The following is a 19,536-nucleotide window of genomic DNA, read 5'->3' on the forward strand; positions in this document are numbered from 1 at the left end:
GAAACTCTAATATTGGGCATGTCTAATATTACCTTTGTTTGACGCAGGTGCGCAGCAGTCCGTGAATTTAATTTTAAATCGATTGCCGCTTGTAGTAAAATTTAATCCTTTGCTACTGATAGTTGAAGACATTTGAATACGATTTTATAAGTTAAAGCTTATTTGATGAGAAAAAACAGTTTTTTATTGCAATTTAACTAAGGAAAGATTGGGTTCAATATTTTTTTCTTTCAAGTTTCCGAGAGGGATTTACATATTTTAGTATTATAACATTAGCAGACATAAACCGTTTTTGTAGTGTAACAGTCTGTACTTGGTGAGTAAAATTTTGATCTTTATTTATCAAGTTTAATCGCTCTATTCTGCTCATTTTTGCCAATTTTCTGTTACTTTTATCTACTACAGTGCATTCCATCTGATTGATGCTAGTATTAGTTTAAATGTATATTATAACCCTGAACTGGGAGGGTGATAAAAAGTCACTAACTGCAGAGTGGGATCTGGTGAACCCCAGTTTTTAAAAATTCAAAAAAATATTGTTTTGAAATGTATTGCCATTTCGCTTACAAAACACTTAGTTTTATCAATTAGAAACACTAAAATACAAAACTCATTCTGCTATTTGCATTTGAGGCAGAGGAACTTGGCATGTTCCATGCACATACTTTTATGGTATGCATTGCAAGTAGATTATAATTTGATTTTCTCAATCATTAGAACCTGAAGAAGACACCTGTGGGACATTCTCAGCTGAAAATATAGTGTTGTCAATCAACTAAGACAGTTCTTGTGGAATTGTTTGAAGGGTTTCTCTGATCCTAAGTTGTTATTCAGCAAGGCATTGTCCTACCTCTTATAAAAATTTTTCTTCAGGCCTATCATTTTCTTGGGATCTTGAATAGCATAGCTAAGAATAACTGTCATTGACTTCAGCTGTGTCCATGATTATATGCCACACCACCATAGACCATCCTCTCATGTGGCAGCTAGTTGAATAAGTAGAACAGCATTGGTCCAGAAAGTCTACTCTACTTATTGTTGGGCTTATGTCATGATTGTCTCTGGTTTAGCCTACTACTTTTGTGATTGCTATCTGATGACAAAGTGCATCAATGAAGCAAGAATTACTGCTTTGTTTTCTTCAGAACAAATAACACAAGGGTTGGATGGTATTTAAGCCCAAAGATAGAGGAGTTAGGTTCCCTTGTATGACTAGCAAGGAATTGGGTAGAATTTCTCTTTTGTTCTTTCCAACTGTGTCTATGTAGGTAACTTCCAAGGGTCTAAGCATTTCTATAAGCTCTACAGGTATGAATCATTTGTTTACTGTAATGTTAGTTTGAACTTCAATTGAGTGGCAAGGGCCATGATAGCACATGTTGGAATTGAAGCATTCTGGAAGAATGCCTTCAAGACTACTAGTCATTAAATTTCTATTCCATATTTTGTTTAGTCCTGAGGGAATATGCATCCTTTGCACTGATCTCTAAATGCAAATTTATATCCTCCAAGTGCAATTAGTATTTTATTAATTGTTAAGTACTTGACTGGTGAGTAATTTGCTTTACAGTTTGCAGCAAGGATGTCAAAATCCTCTGACATGAGCTAAAGGTCCACCTCTTTCATGGCATATGTGCTTATTATTGAATAAAAGAGTTTTCCAAATGCAGGAATTGCTTCAGGCTTGTCATAGCACAAAAAATGTCCCACACAGTTCTATCAGCTCCAAAGAGACCTTCAAAATCCTCATTGGTTGACATTAACACTATGATGTCAATTGGATAAAAGATATTTAGCCTACATCTTCTGACTCATTACAACTCCCAAATTTTTAGGGAGAGATCCAAGCATTAATAAAAAAAAGAACATAGTAGAGACTGATAAATCAAATAACTCTTTGTTGTCTTTTGATATGTTTAGAAACTGCAATTTATTTTGCCAATGATTTTTAGTAAATATACCAAGACCAATTTTAAGATGAAAACAATTCAGGTAAACTTTTACAGGGGATCTCATTTTGATTTAGGTCCTTTTTTATTTTTCTGCTGTTCTTTTCCATTTGTTATGATTCTGTGTTCAAGGTTTATAAATATACTAGCTGTTGGGGTGGCGCTTCGCGCCACCCCAACACCTAGTTGGTGGGGGCGCTTCGCGCCCCCCCCAAGCCCCCCCGCGCGCGTAAGTCGTTACGCGCCATTGTAGTTGTGTCCCTATGTCCCACCTGTGAATATAGATAGATATATATATATATATATATATATATATGTTTTTAACTACGTAAAACTTGCGAATATACAACATTCTTTGCTGTCCCATTGTCTGTGCATATAAATAGATTTTCAGGTTTACCGACTCTTGAACATGCAACATATAATGGTCCATGGGAAAACAATCCATATTCAGATCTATACCTCATGATTCTAATGATTGCCCTTGAGCTTTGTTGATGGTGATTGCTAATCGACCATTCCCTGAGTCACCATCGTCATTTATATATCCCCCTGTGCACCCCGGCGTCCCCTTTGTAGTTATGTCCCTGTGTCCCAGTCGTCATTTATATTCCCTGTGTCCCGGTTGTCATTTGTGTCCCGGTGTTCCAGTCTGTGATTTCTCTTTGAGTGTCCCGGGCGTCATTTATATTCCTTGTGTCCCGGTGTCCCGGTCGTCATTTATATCTCCCTGTGCCCCCTGGCGTCCCCATTGTAGTTGTGTCCCTGTGTCCCGGTCGTCATTTATATTCCCTGTGTCCCAGTCGTCATTTGTATCCCGGTGTCCCAGTCTGTATATACATTCGTTTTTTAGTTTTGTTTTTCTCCTTTATTTTTTTCCTTTTTTCTCTTTTTTCTTTTTTAGTTTATTTAGATTTTTAGATTTTTTAGTTTTTTTATTAGTTTTTAGTTTTTTTGTAGTTTTTACCATTTTTTTAGTTTTTTTAGTTTTTTTTTTTTTACTTATGTCCTGGTCGTCATTTATACTCCCTGTGTCCCGGTCGTCATTTGTGTCTCGGTGCTTGTTGATTGCTAATTTATATTATATTTATATTTATATTTTTTATATTTATTAATATTTTTTTAGTTTTCTTTTTCTCTTATTTTTCAGTTTTTTCCTTTTTTTTAGTTTTTTCTTTTTTAGTTTTTAGTTTTTTTTTTTTTTTACCTTTTTTTAGTTTTTTTAGTTTTTTAGTTTTTTTATTAGTTTTTAATATTTTTTTATATTTATTAATATTTTTTTAGTTTTCTTTTTCTCTTATTTTTCAGTTTTTTCCTTTTTTTTAGTTTTTTCTTTTTTAGTTTTTAGTTTTTTTTTGTTTTTACCTTTTTTTAGTTTTTTTTAGTTTTTTAGCTTTTTTAGTTTTTTTATTAGTTTTTAGTTTTTTTTTTAGTTTTTGCCTTTTTTTAGTTTTTTCAGTTTTTTTTAGTTTTTAGTTTTTTACCTTTTTTTAGTTTTTTTTAGTTTTTTAGCTTTTTTCTTTTTTTTTCTTTTTAGTTTTTTTTGTAGTTTTTACCTTTAATAGTTTTTTTTCTTCTTTTGTATTAGTGTGAAATAATTCAGACGTCATATGCGGACAAACACGACGTCACTCGACAGACAGACAGACAGACATAACCCACAAACAACTTATTTTTATATATATTTATTCATATTTTTTTAGTTTTCTTTTTCTCTTTTATTTTTCAGTTTTTTCCTTTTTTTTTAGTTTTTTTCTTTTTTAGTTTTTAGTTTTTTTTAGTTTTTTACCTTTTTTATTTTTTTTTAGTTTTTTTATTAGTTTTTAGTTTTTTTTTAGTTATTGCCTTTTTTTTAATTTTTTCAGTTTTTTTTAGTTTTTAGTTTTTTACCTTTTTTTAGTTTTTTAGCTTTTTTAGTTTTTTTTCTTTTTAGTTTTTTTTGTAGTTTTTACCTTTTTTAGTTTTTTTTCTTCTTTTGTATTAGTGTGAAATAATTCAGACGTCATATGCGGACAAACACGACGTCACTCGACAGACAGACAGACAGACATAACCCACAAACAACTTATTTTTATATATATTTATTCATATTTTTTTAGTTTTCTTTTTCTCTTTTATTTTTCAGTTTTTTCCTTTTTTTTAGTTTTTTTCTTTTTTAGTTTCTAGTATTTTTGAGTTTTTTACCTTTTTTTAGTTTTTTTTAGTTTTTTTAGTTTTTTAGCTTTTTTAGTTTTTTATTAGTTTTTATTTTTTTTGTAGTTTTTGCCTTTTTTTATTTTTTTCAGTTTTTTTTTAGTTATTAGATTTTTACCTTTTTTTAGTTTTTTTTAGTTTTTTAGCTTTTTTAGTTTTTTTTTCTTTTTAGTTTTTTTTGTAGTTTTTACCTTTTTTAGATTTTTTCTTCTTTTGTATTAGTGTGAAATAATTCAGACGTCATATGCGAACAAACATGACGTCACCTGATCCACACACAGACAACTTATTTTTATATATATAGATTGTAAAATTCTAGTTGAGTGACTTCTTGCTATCTCAGAAAGGAGTTAGTTTTGGAAAATGAAACTTTCAGGGATGGTTCTACAGGCTAAAGTATATCCCAGGTAGGTATTTTAAAGTACCCACCTCCACTCCTTCTCCCTCTAGAGAGCCCTGAAAATTGCCTACATGACAGGTCTATACCTATTGAAATTTTGTCTGAGCCATATCAATGTTTTTTTTTAAAAATTTAGGAAATGTATTTACATATATTTAAAACCTTATAAATTGGGACTGAGCAAAGTTGTGAAAGTGAAAACAATTTTGTTGTACTTCATTCAAGCAGAAAATCTATTTTGCAAGATTTTACTTTTATAACACATATTTTGAAGGTCATCAAAGGTCAGGGCCCTCTAGAGGGCATAGGAGTAGAGGTAGGTACTTCAAAATACCTTCCTGGGACATAATTTAGCCTCTACACCCACCCCTGAAAGTTTCATTTTCCTAATGTAACCCCTTTCTGAGATAGCAAGAAGTCAATCAACTAGAATTTTACCAATAAATATATTAATGTTGTTTCCATTGACTACGCTTTTTATCCTCTATCCATAACATAGTCATAATTTATTCTTTTGGTTTTCCTATTTTCCCAAAACTGAGAAATTACAGAATTTTGGCACAGAACCTGCAAAAAAGATTTAAAGGTAAAATTAAAGTAGTCAAACAGACCAAGAAAGGGCATTGCATCAGCTAGAAGTCACACCAAGTTTAGGTTATAAAAAAAGGAAGATTTATTGATCAGTTCTTGCTTTTAGGGCTGGCATTACTTTAAATAACTTAAAAAGAAAGTAATTTTTCTCTAAAAAGCTTGTTGAAATTAAACTTAGTTCATCTGCTTAGTTGTAAAAAAGTTACACAAACTACAGGGTAGGGTGTGTCAGACCCCAGAGCTGTGTATCTTGGTTTAGAGCTCAACTGGTCTGAAGAATACATGTGATATCAGTTTCCTAACTATACCTGGTGGTAAGAGATGGACAAAACACTGTGCATTGGGGTCTAATAGACCCCACCCTGCCAGTTAAGGGTTAAAGACATTGTATTCTGAGTTACCATCCAAGTGACTTATTAATATTACCAGTTATCTTCTTGCTTTGAGATTTTTACTGTATAGTACAGAAATTCAAACAAATAAAGAATCCAGTTAAGTGATTATTCATAGTAAAGGGGATTCTTATTTGAAATAAGATAATTAAAAACAAGTTTTTGTAACTGCAAGTAAGGAGCAACATTAAAACTTAAAACAAACAGAAATGATTCTGTATATGAAAGGGGTTGTCCCCTCCTCAACAGTGTGCTCTTTATGCTAAAGTTTGACTCTTTTGCACAGCTCTACTTTTTAAAACTACAAAAAACTTTAGTGTAAAGAGTGAGGTGTTGAGGAGGGGACAAAAACTATTACAGTGAATTAAAAAGTATACAATTAGAATCACCTTTCTTAAGAATCCCAAATAGGAAACTTAGAGCCCCCTGCTTGAACTACAAAGAAAATCATATTTTTGCTGGCTACCAGTGATGTACATCATGATCTAAAACATTAGACACGGATGTTACCTTTTGGGGCCTAAGAAAGGGCTCAAAATGGAATTTGACTCAGAAGTAATTATTAAATATTGTAAGATAAAAAAAAGGCATCAAGTAATACATTCACTTTCTTCCTAGCTAAATTATGTGAGTAGGCCTATATATAAATTTACCTAAGAAACTATATTCAATCATTTAAAATACTTCAGTGGCTCCCTAAGCCTTGTTTTCAGGCTAACCACACCCAACATGGAGTTTACCATGGTTTTGTACATTGTTGATTTGAGTGCATTGTTCAACACAGCAAATGTCTTCTTAGAACCTGTGTCTGACCATGCTTGGAACCCATAAGATGAAAATGCTTATAAGTTTTGCTGGGTGGAACATAGAGAACCTGAAAACAATTGTTGTTGAACTCACTCAAAACATGCTTCAACCTGGTGCCTGAAAACACAGCTCTGGAAGGTTACATGCTAGAACAAAAAGGGACATATTTAGATTGATAATTTTATGCTCTTTGTGTTGTTGACAATTTGTCCCCAATCTCCCTCTATATTGGTCAAGCCTAGCCCAGATACAAAAGAAACTTTTGGAAATAAGTCAGTGAGGGTAAATTTAGTTTTTCAAGCCAGGAGGGGTAGGGAATGTTATAGAAACCTTGGATACGTTTAGTTGTATGCCTCTGGACTCATTCTAGAGTTTTTAGTAAGATTTATTAATTGGGTTGACAATGCAAATACCAAACTCTAGCTTAGGTCAAATTAAACCTTTTACAGAGCTTTGAAACAGTTGAGAGTGAACAACTACTGAAAGGTCTCTTAAATATACCAAGAGTGACTGGCCTTTGCTGCCACAGTCTGGGCATGCAAACTGAACTTCAGCTGTTCATCAACTAATAAACCCACATCATGTTCAGTGTGACTACTGACAACAGGTTGCCTTGTTTTGTCTCTTGACTCAATTGAGTACTGTTGTCTTGAGTTTTCATTACCAAAGTAGATAAACCTTTCATTTCTGGACATTGAACTTCAGCTTCTAAGTCCCTGCCTGGCAAGTAAATAAGTCCTGCTTCATTGGTTTCTATTTTTCCTGAGCGTTCAGCTGAATTAATTATTTTTGAATCATCTGCATAAAGGCTTATTTTATTTTGATGTTACAAGGTGAAATAAATATTAAATAAAGTTGGGCCCAGGATTGTGTCTTGATGTACTCCACTTCTTGCTTCCACAACATCAGGGACAAATGATTATCCATTATCCCCAAACACTTTATAACTGATAGTTTTCTATTAGTAAAGAAAAGTATCACCATGTCAATAGTTTCTGTATTAATACCAATACCTTTAAGCTTAATATGCAGTTGCCTGTGGCATACCTTATCAAATGCTTTAGCAAAGTCCAGCAAGTCATGTCATCTGGGAAACCTTTGGCTATAAGTTTGGTGACATTCATATGCATCAATAAGGTTGGCCTTAACTTGTCTAGTAGAAGATGGGGATAACAGCTTATTTTGAGTTAGATGTTGAATGACTGCAGAGTTGACTATGCTTTTGAGTATTTTTCCACAACTGAGGTGATACTGTTTGGTCTGTAGTTAACTGTCTCATCTCTGTTACCACCTTTGTGTGCTTGGATAATAAACTGGCAAGTATAAAAAACTGATAAGTTAGTCATAAATTTGAATAATAATTGTAGAAAACATGATAATCTGAATGTTGTTAATTTACTGGATATTACAAAGTAAGAATTTATTGTGTTTTATATGGCATAGGGCTTTATGAGGTCATCCAGGGGCGGGGGCTAGGTATTTATTATCAAAATTGTCAATAAAACAATAAAAAATAGTCTAAAACTACCAATCTAAAACTGTTTTGTTTTCTAGCTTGTCTCCTTCTGGAGAGCTGTTATTCTTAACCTTTACCAGAAACCTTTGTTAATAAAAACTGCATTAATCAAATTTGACTGACTATATGTGCATCTTTTGACAAAAAGTTATTGATATTTGGTAATAAGTTCATATTTTGTTCCAGATGAGAGTGAAATAATTGCTAGAATACTTAAAAATTAACTTCATGATAATTTTTGTGAATACAGTTAACTAGCATCTTTAGGGTCTTAACTTCTTCACAATCACTAAATTAGTAAAAAATAGGAACAAGTGCCTAAATTAATGAGCATTAAGGCATTGACACTCATATCAAACAGTTTTTGGTAACAAACTGTAAGTAAGGAGTGACCTGGCTCAGTAGTCTTTTCAAACTCCATGAAATTCGGAGGGTGCAATTGCTTGTTTTATGCGGGAGCAGAAAAGTGCCGAAATTGATGCAGCTAATTTGAGTGAGTGCTGGTGTTGTCCAGGCTACTCCTGTAAGAAAATTTCAACCATACAGATGAATTGTTTGTACTTACCTGTTATACCTTCGTCTAGTACCCCCTGCTCTCCAGAATACTCCTATAAGAAAACTTCAACCATACAGATAAATTGTTTCAACTTACCTGTTATACCTTCACCTAGTACCCCCTGCTCTCCAAATTCAAGAGCTAGGATGCTTAATATCCTAAAGGAACTTAAATCACCATTGCATCCCCCCTCTCGCAGCAGTTGATTCCAGCTTCTCCCTACCTCCAGCATGATGTGACCCCTCCCCCTCTTTCGAAGATACTTGTCATACTGAGGGCACTGCCGTTTTTACCATCAACCCATCCTCTACTTTTTACACCACCAATAGAAAACTAAATGGAAAGCTTATATGATGTATCTGCTCAGACCAAACGCTACTCCCGCTCTACTAGTGATACTATAATGTATCCAAAACCCTGCGTTAAAGATTTTTCTTGTGAGGCAGTAATCTGCATTACTAATCTTGAAATTCTTTAACCAGAATCTGCGTTGTAATTTTTTGAATTTAAAGACAGACTAGAAGAGACATTAAGGTACATTCCTTTCATTATTACTGATCCCCTATTTGCAATACAAAACAATCATTATTCCTCCTTTTCCGACATAACCTCTTCCTTTGAACCAAGCAAGTCAAATCCAAAAAATAATGAAGTAAACCAAAAGAATATAAATAAATAAAAAAAACTGCCAATCTGGCCTTTCCAAATTAAACAGTTTGTGGTAACAAACTGTAGTAAGGAGCGACCCAACTCAATAGTAACCAAAACTCTAAAAAACGGAATTTTGATACCAATAGTTACATAAAAAATAATGCTGATTTTAAATATATAAGTTTCATCAAGTTCAGTCTTACCCATCAAAAGTTACAAGCCTGAGAAAATTTGCCTTGTTTTAGAAAATAGGGGGAAATACCCCCTAAAAGTCGCAGAATGTTAACGAAAATCACGCCAACAGATTCAGCGTTTCAGAGAACCCTACTGTAGAAGTTTCAAGCTCCTATCTACAAAATGTGGAATTTTGTATTTTTTGCCAGAAGACAGATCATGGATGTGTGTTTATTTTTCCAGGGGTCATTGTGTTGACCCAGTGGTCATAGAATGTCGTGAAAGGGTTCATTGTAACGGAAATTAAACGTTTTAGTGCCCTTTTTAATTGAGCAAAAAAAAAATGGGAGGACACCTAGGCCCTCCCATGCTAATTTTTTCCCAAAGTCACCAGATCAAAATTTAGAGATAGCCATTTTGTTCATTATAGTCGAAAAACCTAATAACTATGTCTTTGGGGACAACATAATCCCCCAAAGGTCCCGGGGGGAGGGGCTGCAAGTTACAAACTTGGACCATTGTTTACACATAGTAATGGTTATTGGGAAGTATACAGACATTTGAGGGGGAACTTTTCGCGTTGGGGGGGGGGGGGTTGGGAGAGAGGGTTACGTGGGAGTTTCTTTCCATGGAGGAATTTATAATGAGGGAAGAGAAATTTTCATGAAGGGGACACAAGATTTTCTAGCATTATTTAAAAAACAATGAGAGAAAAAGTTTTTTTCAGCTACAAGTAAGGAGCACCAGGTTAAAGGACTAACAAGGTTAATGCTAAGGCATATGCAGATGATGAAATAGTAATTGTTTGTAGAAACTTGTGAAAATAAAATGAAAGATAATGCAAGAAGAAGCAGGAACAAAATCTGATATGTAACCATTTTATTCATGGTCTCTGTAAGTTTATTATTAAGCAGTACAAATTTTACATATTTGTTGTAATTTCTCTTTAGGCATTTGTAGGTCCAATAAGTGCAGTTTTGATCATGTTGACCTTTGTCCTGTTTTAGCTTGTATTGAAAACTCGTGTTGTTTGGCTCATGTATCACCAGTGGCCGAAGGTAGGTTTAAAATCCAACCTTTTTTAGGGCAACACCGAAAGCATTCGTGACCCCCTCCTCCCCTCCTCCCCTGGGTCGTGTTCCTGTTGACTTCTAGGCTTATCTCCCTGCATACCTGATGCAGAACTGCATACCCCAGGAATCCATCACTCAAAGTAATGAAGGGGACCCCTTCATTACTGATAAAATAACCGCTAGTTTTCCTCTCTTTTTTTGTTTGGTACTGGTGATGCCCAAGTTTTATGTTCTTTTGTTCCCTTCCCCTTGTTTATATGTTCTCTTTTAAACCTTTTTAATGCTAATATTATCTCACTGTTTTAGTTTCATTTTAGTTTTACCTTTTTAACTTCCTGACATTTTGTTGTTTAATTTTTTTTACTAATGAATGGCTTTGCCTTTATGATTTTATTGTTTTTGGCATTGTTTAGCCAGTTTTTAGCTGTTGTGCTTTTTTTTGAGACCATGTAGAAGATGGTTCTACCTATGTACAGCCTGTCGATCACCTCATTATCTAGGTCTACTCATAGGTTTGTCAATCTGTCACTTCCAAAAACTTGTTATTGGCTAGTTCAAATGACAAATTTCAGCATTGTACCCTTTCACCTTATCTTGAAACCTCCGATTCTACAGGCCACTTTTAGGAAGTCAGTGCAACTGTGTCACGCTTCCTCACATCTATGTGCCACTTTCTTCTGGGAACTCCTCACTAAAGCTGAACAGGATTAAATCAAAACTATTTCTGTTTTGCGAAATATTTGCTTCATCAGCCTCTATGGTATATGAACATTCAAGTCACAACAAATTTAAGTTGCTAATCTGATGTTGATATATGGTAGTAAACCACAATAAGTCAAATTACTCAGCTGGTGTCATCTGCTTATTCAGTGACGTATGAAGGAAATTGCTTTAGTAGACCTAATTCCAGCTGATTCATTGTCAAACATGCGTATTAATATTCTGTATGGCACTTTACAAGAATTTCATTCAAGTGCTCAAATGTAAATGTACAAACATTTTATAGATGCTTTTGAATTATTCAAATTAATTTCAGATTACCCACTGTCAAAATGGTGCGTATGAATGTTCTTTCTGATGCCTTGACTTCAATCAACAATGCTGAAAAGAGAGGCAAGAGACAAGTCCTGATTAGGCCATGCTCTAAAGTTATCGTTAAATTCCTAACTGTAATGATGAAACATGGTAAGTTTCCTCCATCTTGTTCATCGTAGTCAGTACAATAGCACTGCCTAAGTAAAGAGTAATATTTATAAACTAGTTGAAGTTAGTAAAAATAAAATTTCTTAAAGCATTGATGGCGTTAAAGGAAAAAATTGATCTTTGTCAGGCTTTGGTCTCAGTTTTTTGTTGTTTTTTTTTGCCTTACAAAAATTTAAAGTGATCTTTTTAAATATAATGGTTTATTGGAAAAACTCATCACTCGTTTTGGATTATCAAAAGAATCAATTTTATGACTCGTTTATAGTTAGCTACCAGATGAGGACCTGAGATTCAACTTCACAAGAGTGAACAATCCTAAAAAGGAAAAAGATAATATCAACTGAAATAATCTTTTTGACTATATAAAAAATGATTTGTAAGTATATTTGCACATAGGTTGCCTAATAGATCCTTTACTCAGAAAATTTTGAAAATAATGCCTTAAAATGAGCTTAAATTCATTTTGAGGTCCTTCCCTTAAACATAGGACTAAATAGCCATTTCAACATTCTAATGTCTATTTTATTTTTCGCATCATAGGAAATAATTCTTTTGTTTCAAGTGCTGGTGTTTTAAAAGAAACAAAGGTCTTTCAAATGAAAATACAATTTTGTTGTGTTGATTTTCAAGACAGCTCCCTAAGCAAGCTATCTACAAAAATTCAATTTATTTGATATGCCAATATTCTATATATTTTAAATTGATTTGTTGATTTTGTAGTCAGTATAATTGCATTTTGATATTTGTTGTTACACATTGCTATTTGTTACCCTCTTTCCTTTTTTGTATCTTATATTTACCTGTTAATTAACCAAGTACTTGGACTGCAATTGGAAGAGTTCTTCCACCATTCTCACAATTTTGAACATTTATGCAAACGTTTTCTTGTAAAAAATGTATTCTTTGTACCCTCGAATTTTGTAGAAACCTGGTCAACCTTATTTCTTTTTTCCTCAGTATCTATTTTCAGGGGATGGGTCTATATTTCGTTTTTTTTTGTCTAATAAACAGAGGCAGAAAACACAACCAAATCACATTATTCTTAACCTCCCCCCTTTAATATAATGGCAACATTGAGACCTATTCATCAAAACTAATGGAATTCCCCTTCTGTGCCTAAAATATAGGTCCCAAAAAACACTTTCCTTATAATTTGCTGAAGCTAATTTAATGTAACACTTTCAAAATAGCAAATTTTTTGCTTATTTCTATATGCTGCAATGTTTAGTAAGAAACTACTTAGTTGAAAGTTTATTTTAGAAATATTTTTCCCTGGGTGATCCTCTTTTATAAGGACAAACATTAGCTTTGTCAGTTGAAGGTAAATAATATTGCCAGTCTTGCCAGAATATATGGGAAAAGTACATTTGGTCTGGGATCTTTATTGCATGACAGTTTTAGTGTCTTGGAGATGTTCCTAGGAGCAACTGGGCTAATGCTAAATGCTAGTGTTCTTCGTTTATTGGAAACTTTTTTATAGGCACTATCAGTTATATTTACTTCCTTTTGTGCAATCAAGGGTGTAGAATATATTTTATTTCTCAGACACATATATATATATATATATATATATATATATATATATATATATATATATATATATATATATATATATATATATATATATATATATATATATATATATATATAGAAAGCTTAGAAACTCAAAAATAGAAAACAAAGAGAAACCAATAAACTTGACCTCCCAAGTCCTAAAACATAATTCATTTCAGTACATTACATAAGAAGAATATGGGAGAATTTACTATGAATTGGGGGGGGGGGATTATGAATTAATATATTACAGATGATTGGGAAAAACTTAGGATTTGCAAAGGGAATCAGAATAAAACCCCCTAATTTTATGCGTGTATGTGTAAAGGCAGAGGGTTGAAATTCTATTTAAATTTTATTTTAATGAATTGAGATTTTAAGACCTCATCATTTAGATTTTAGTTTAAACTTGTAATCTTATCCAGTTGTAATCTTAGTTTAAACTCAGACCAGCTTTTTGGATACACTTAAAAATTGCTTCTAGAATATTGAAAGGTATTTCTAGAGCATATAACAGTGTAAACCAAAGGATGTTCATATATCAGGGACATACAAAGTATTTGGGGGAGGGATTAAACAAATTGGGAATTCTACACAGAAAATCATGTTTTCCTGGGGAAATGAAAGTTTTTCCAGTGTTGCAATGATTTCAAAAGTATCTATTAATTGCATTGAGTTTAATCTGGTGTTAACTATTTTATCTGTGATGGGAAAACTGGGTTCTTCTAACTGAAGTCGAATTTGGGTGTAATACACATATCTCATGCTTCTTAATATTGAAAAAATTGCCGTCATGTGTTTCAGAGAATTTAGTTAATAATAAAGCGCTTCTTCTTGTAAATGAGATTCAATTTTAAAAATGTCAGTGTCTGTGTTGATGGATATTCCAAGGGTTTCTTTTTTTTGTAAGACGTATCCTAGGATGACCTAAAAGAATTTAGTTAACCACAATGTGTTCCAGGAGTAAATTTTTCACGAAAACTGGCTAATATTTAGTTCACTGTTTGTATTGAAAAATCGTTTTTCTCATGTGGCAATTTTTTTTGTAAATTGTAACCTATGCAGTGAGGGTACTGTTGGTATCCTTGATTGGATACATATTCAAAGGGATTATCTTCATAAAGATGTTGTAAAAGTGTTAGTGTCCTTGTTAGAAGGACATTCAAAGCCATTCTTTTTTTGTGGGAGAAGTTTTCTACTGTCAGAATTTTTCTATAAAGTGTTAAAAAGCTTTTTGCTAAAGATTGTCTTTACTCAGAAGGGAACAAAGCCCTCTACTTGTTATAATATCTTACTTCTAAATCAGATGTCTAATCAGTCTAAATCTTCTAGCTAGATCAAGACAAAATTGTTCTTAAAATTAATGAAGAATATTGAACTCCATAGTACTTCTGAAGACAGGACATGATTTTCTTTCAATAAGAATTTCATGTGGTCTTAATAACTTATACTTTCACTTCATTTAGTAGCTAAATTAGTAATGTAATTTTTCCCCTTAGCACAATGTAAGAATCATGAAACGTCTCTTTTTGCTAAAAGAGAAGAGGTAGAGTTGTTCCTTCATCTTCCTCTTTGACAAGGCTGAATAGTTATCGTCTATATTTAAGCCCGGAGTTAGTCTCTGGATTAGTGTGAATGGGAGTACCCAGATACTGACTATAATTCTCTATTGAGTAGGTGCGTTAAAAGTATTTAAATCTTTATTACAAATAATTTGAAAATGAATGGGATCAGAAATTGGCTTTGTCCTCTCTCCTCTCTAGAATAAAGTGAGTCTTTACTCCCCAGCTTCCTTAAAAAAACACTTCGCTATTCAAAGGTATGCATGCCCTGGCGATGCTCTTTGGCATGTCAGACTATTTTTCCCTCTGCATTGTCTCGTAGGATTTATCGATGCCACCAGAATTGTTTTTTTGTTTGGCTCAAAGCGTGGTCTTGGGAGATACTGATGATAACGGGATTGTTTGTATTAGACCTTGTATCATACTGTGTTTCCAGAGATGTTCAGAACATTCAAGAATCTTTTGTTCTGCAAAAGATTGGCCCTAAATCATACGTTTTAAACGAAATACTTTCAATATAATCTTGGAAACACCGACAAAGCTTACCCAGAGAAGCTAACCACGAAACATGACGATTAAACATTAAAAACGGTCTTAATAACTTATACTTTCACTTCATTTAGTAGCTAAATTAGTAATGTAATTTTTCCCCTTGGTTGTCTCTCCTTGGTTTGGCTGCTCATGTGTGTTGCCAATTGGGTTGAAGTGAGGTGTCGAAAGTTTGTAGAGCTGCTTGTTAGCTGCGTCTCAACTGGTGTTCTCTTTATGAAGCACAACCACTGAAAACGATCTTGGGAAGTTGGCATGTAAATCATCTGCTCGAAATGTTCGAACAAATTTTGAAATTTTCAGTGGTAAAACTCCAGATGACTGGGTTTTGCTATATATTACATTATGAAGACAAGATATTCTTAATCGAATTGAATTCTTAATCGAATCTTAATCGAAGACAAGATATTCTTAATCTGTATCTTACACCTTGGACTAAAAACCGGACTCTTGTTAGAAAATTTTCAGTTCTTGATATAACTTTAAAATTGGAGATTCTTCACAGAACACTCTTCAGTACAGCTTCTGCGCGCCTATCCCCTCACCACCGTCTTATCCGTTTTTTTTCGTTGACTTTGTGTGTGTATTTGTTTTTCTCTTTGTGTTTTTTTTATATTTATTCTTACTCCACCATATTTACTTTATGTATCGTGTGGGTGAAAAATAAAATAAATAAATAAATAAAAATTACTCTACTAGGTACAGGGGAATGGAAGGTCTTATCATATTTTCTATATTTATTTAAAACGAGTGAATAGTTAAATTTTATATTTTATCCCAAAGGTCTCAAAATACAGTCTATGATGGGGAGAATCCAGGAGGCAGTTCTATCCCTTCCCAAAGAATAATAGCTAAGTTGTGTGTTGAATCTAAAGAATCACTTTGAAAACGAGTGAAAGTCCACACTCCAGGGAAAAAGCCTGAATCGTCACTTCTTCGCTAATGGCAAGTTTTATATTCAGGTTACATTGGTGAATTTGAAATTGTTGATGACCACAGAGCAGGCAAGATTGTTGTCAACCTCACGGGTAGATTGAATAAATGCGGTGTAATTTCGCCTAGATTTGATGTTCCTATTAAGGAGGTTGAAAAATGGACCACCAACCTCCTTCCATCTAGACAGTTTGGGTGAGTTGCTTCTATCCTTTTTATTCGTAATAATAGAATAATTTGCTTTCTTTTTTTAAAGTACGGATGTTAGTTCCTGGATGTCTCAATTTTTCTTTTTAAAAAAACAAGCTAAATCATATTAAACTGCAAACCGAGTGTATCAAGCTTAAAGTACCAAGGACAATGAAAGTAAAATTTTATTGTTTGTATGGCTCAGATTGTCTCTTTTTAATAATTAATGACCTCCAATTATTCTAATGCATTTTTTTTTGTAGTGGGGTGGTGCAAATTTAGAAAAAAGGTAACTTCTGTGAAAACTAATGGCACTAAGCAACTTCAGAAGGCGAAGCTTTCCTTTGAATGTACAATGGTCTTAGGGAATCGGCAAATTGTTCGGGAATCGACATGTGGCCAAAAAGCGTTGTAAAATTTTACTGATCAAGTCTGCTTTTTTATTTTCAAGTTTCAGTTTAGCAACACTGACAAAAATCTTGTACTGTTCTAAAAGCTCAATTATTTTGAAAAAAGATAAAATCTAGTGGTGATTGCAAGAGAGCAAATTTCTACTCATCTAACTTGTGCAGTTTTGCAGTTTTAAAATGCGGATCCATGGTTTGCTTTAATTTTAGACAAAAGGGGTTTGAATTTATACCCCCTTTCCTGAAGACATCCTTGAATATATAAGTATTTTGATCGAACATTTTATGAAAGGAATTTTTTCGTGTTCCTTTGTTGAAGTGTAATTTGTAAAGGTTATTCATAAAAAAGTTTGTTGTTTTGAAACAAATGGACGTGACGAATCAGTTCAAGGCGTGAATGTGGATTTTCTACAATTTAATTTATGTTATTTAATCTGTTCTGCTCTTACAAATTCAAATGCTTTTCAAAGAATTAATTTCGTGCATGGGCATCAATGCGGTAAAAAAAGGAAGGGTATTTTTGCTCTAGGAATTGCAGAAGCAATGACTTGCGAAAATCCGTCTATAAATGAATGAATTTAATGAACATTTTTTGCCATGGAGTTATAGGTAAGCCGTTTCTTTGAAACTAGAGAGATTTTGGAGGACAGCGTCAATCTCTCCAAAATCACTTTTAAATTATTATTTAATTTTTTATTTTATTTTTAATTTAGGGATAATCAAAATTATCCCTTTTTGGTATAACTGCTCAGTAGTATAGCAAATAATAAGCTTAAAATTTCACAACCGACAACCAATCAGATGGTGTTCTAACCTTTTGTTGTTTTACTGGCTTTAAGTTTCACCCAGGAGCCAGTCAGGTTTAAAAACTGACTTATTTGGCTTTCATTTCAGATGTCTGCTTAAGGAATAATTTGATTATTTTATAAAAGTATGTTATATTAAAAATTGCATAGTCTTACATCAACTTTTCTGTTTCTTTGGCTGGAATTTAAATCAAGCACATGTGAAATGTAGCTTTTGAAAAGTGTGGTAAGAATTTCATAAAACTTGGTGAAAGTATGTTAGAATGTTTACCATGTAATTATTTGAAGTCAATTTTTCTTTTTCTCTTTGAGTGGACTCTGAACCTAGTAGATACAATATACGATTTTTGGAAAGTTGTGTGGAAGTATAGTAAAATTTTAATCGTCTAATTACTGGAAAACAATCTTTCTTTTTCTCTTTGGTTGGACTCGACCAAGCAGATACAGTAAACAATTTTTAGAAAGCTTGGTAAAGTTTTTGTAAGCCTTAGTGAAAAAAGGGTAAATTTTCAATTTGAGCCATAAATAAAATATACAGGAATGAAGTTATATTAAATCCAAAATACGTGGTGTATTTTAAGAGATTTTGGAATTTACTTGAAACACAAAAAAAAGATGAAACACCAACAAGTTGTAATTTTTTTGTCAACTTTATAGTTGTTAAAAAAGAATGGAATATAAAGGATGAAAAGAAGTCATATTTTAATTTAATTCTAGTTTTTCATTATGTCTCATTATGTTTGCGAATTTAGCCACATAATTTTTGAAAATTTTAAGCTATTCCAGTTTGGGTTTTCAGGTTATTTCAAGACTTGACTTGTAAAATTTTCAGGTTTAATTTATTAATATGATGTTTTATTATTTTTCGTCAACTTAGCTATATAGCTGCTGAATCTTTTTGTCTGATTTTTAAAGGATTTATGACGGGTTATTTAAAGATGTATTTTGGTGATTTAATTTGAATTATCTTCGTTGTAGGTATGTAGTGCTTACTACTTCAGCCGGAATTATGGACCATGAAGAAGCCAAAAGAAAACACGTAGGAGGAAAGATCTTAGGATATTTCTTTTAAGTTTTGGTCTCAAAAGAAAATAAATATATTTGAGGCCTTCAAATTTTTTTGCATACCTTACCACTTAGACTGCTCAGGATAAAGAAGAAGGTGGTAAGAATGCATATTTTGCCATTGCAGTCGAGTGCAGAGACAAATTTCCATGGGTTCAGAACTTAATAAGTTCTTCAACAATGCTCACATCTTAAAAAAGTTCGTTTTCTGTGGGGGAAAACATTGTAATTGAACGTTACATTAAATTAACAACACAGGACTCAAAAATAATAAAGCCACTATATCCATTCTTCTTACACAGTATTTGCAAATCTGGTTGAACTAAGTCTTTCCGTGAACATTTCTTTCTGTGAAGTTTTTCTAACATACCTGGGAGTCCGTATTTGGGACTCTCATTTTGGGATCAGAGTAATAATTCATAACCACTCGTGTCGTTTGCGTAAAAATAAAAATGTTTTTCTGTCTCATGGCTTATATCAGGTTGCTCCATTCTTAAAAAGAACAATCATCTGCTCTTTTTTTCTTTTTTTTGTAAGACATTTGTTTTGATGTAAGATCATTGTTAGATTTTATAAGGACATTATATAAAAATATTTTTTACAACAAACTTTTTCGTCAGTAAAAATTCAAACTTGGTTGGCTTCTAAGGATGAGCCCTTTCGAAGGAAACAGCGCATTTTCTGCAGCTATTTTATGTCATACATATTTGGGAATTTTTACTTTTTATTTTGTATCCGTTGTCTAATTTTTAAGATATATATTATTTTGTAAGTTTTGAAGTAAATTTTCTCCTAACCTTATCAAACGATCAGATTTATTTTTCACTATTCTTGGACGTAATAGTTTATGAAAGCACACTTAGTAAACTAATAGCCCCAGGAATTGTCTTGCCCTCGTTGAATTTGTGTGACATGCTGTTTTCTTCAGTTATTTTTGAGCATTCTTTTTGGTGATTGCATATTTTG

General features: G+C 32.8%; 2 protein-coding genes across 2 annotated transcripts in view; one reads left to right on the forward strand and one right to left on the reverse strand.

The window, feature by feature from the left end:
- The window catches only part of LOC136041604 (stathmin-like), a 50,087-nt gene extending 49,914 nt beyond the window's left edge, over window positions 1–173 (reverse strand). The window contains exon 1 of the mRNA XM_065726310.1: window positions 33–173. Within this exon, the coding sequence (XP_065582382.1) occupies window positions 33–132 (100 nt within the window). The 5' untranslated portion in view covers window positions 133–173. The remainder of the gene's footprint in view (window positions 1–32) is intronic.
- On the forward strand, window positions 147–18,620 carry LOC136041606 (small ribosomal subunit protein uS8A). The gene is made up of 4 exons (XM_065726315.1): window positions 147–316; window positions 11,339–11,487; window positions 16,133–16,298; window positions 18,484–18,620. Exons 2-4 carry the CDS (start codon window positions 11,355–11,357, stop codon window positions 18,575–18,577), a joined length of 393 nt encoding a protein of 130 aa, XP_065582387.1. The 5' UTR covers window positions 147–316; window positions 11,339–11,354; the 3' UTR covers window positions 18,578–18,620.
- The last annotated feature ends 916 nt before the right edge of the window (window positions 18,621–19,536 follow it).

This window comes from Artemia franciscana, unplaced genomic scaffold (assembly GCF_032884065.1).
Source record: "Artemia franciscana unplaced genomic scaffold, ASM3288406v1 PGA_scaffold_30, whole genome shotgun sequence".
NCBI classification, from domain to species: Eukaryota; Metazoa; Arthropoda; class Branchiopoda; order Anostraca; family Artemiidae; genus Artemia; species Artemia franciscana.

Coding starts and splice junctions, on each gene's coding strand:
- LOC136041606 (XM_065726315.1), top strand. CDS start 11,355: ATGGTGCGTATGAATGTTCTTTCTGATGCCTTGACTTCAATCAACAAT. Junction 11,488..16,132: donor AACTGTAATGATGAAACATG/GTAAGTTTCCTC, acceptor TTTTATATTCAG/GTTACATTGGTGAATTTGAA. Junction 16,299..18,483: donor CTTCCATCTAGACAGTTTGG/GTGAGTTGCTTC, acceptor TCTTCGTTGTAG/GTATGTAGTGCTTACTACTT.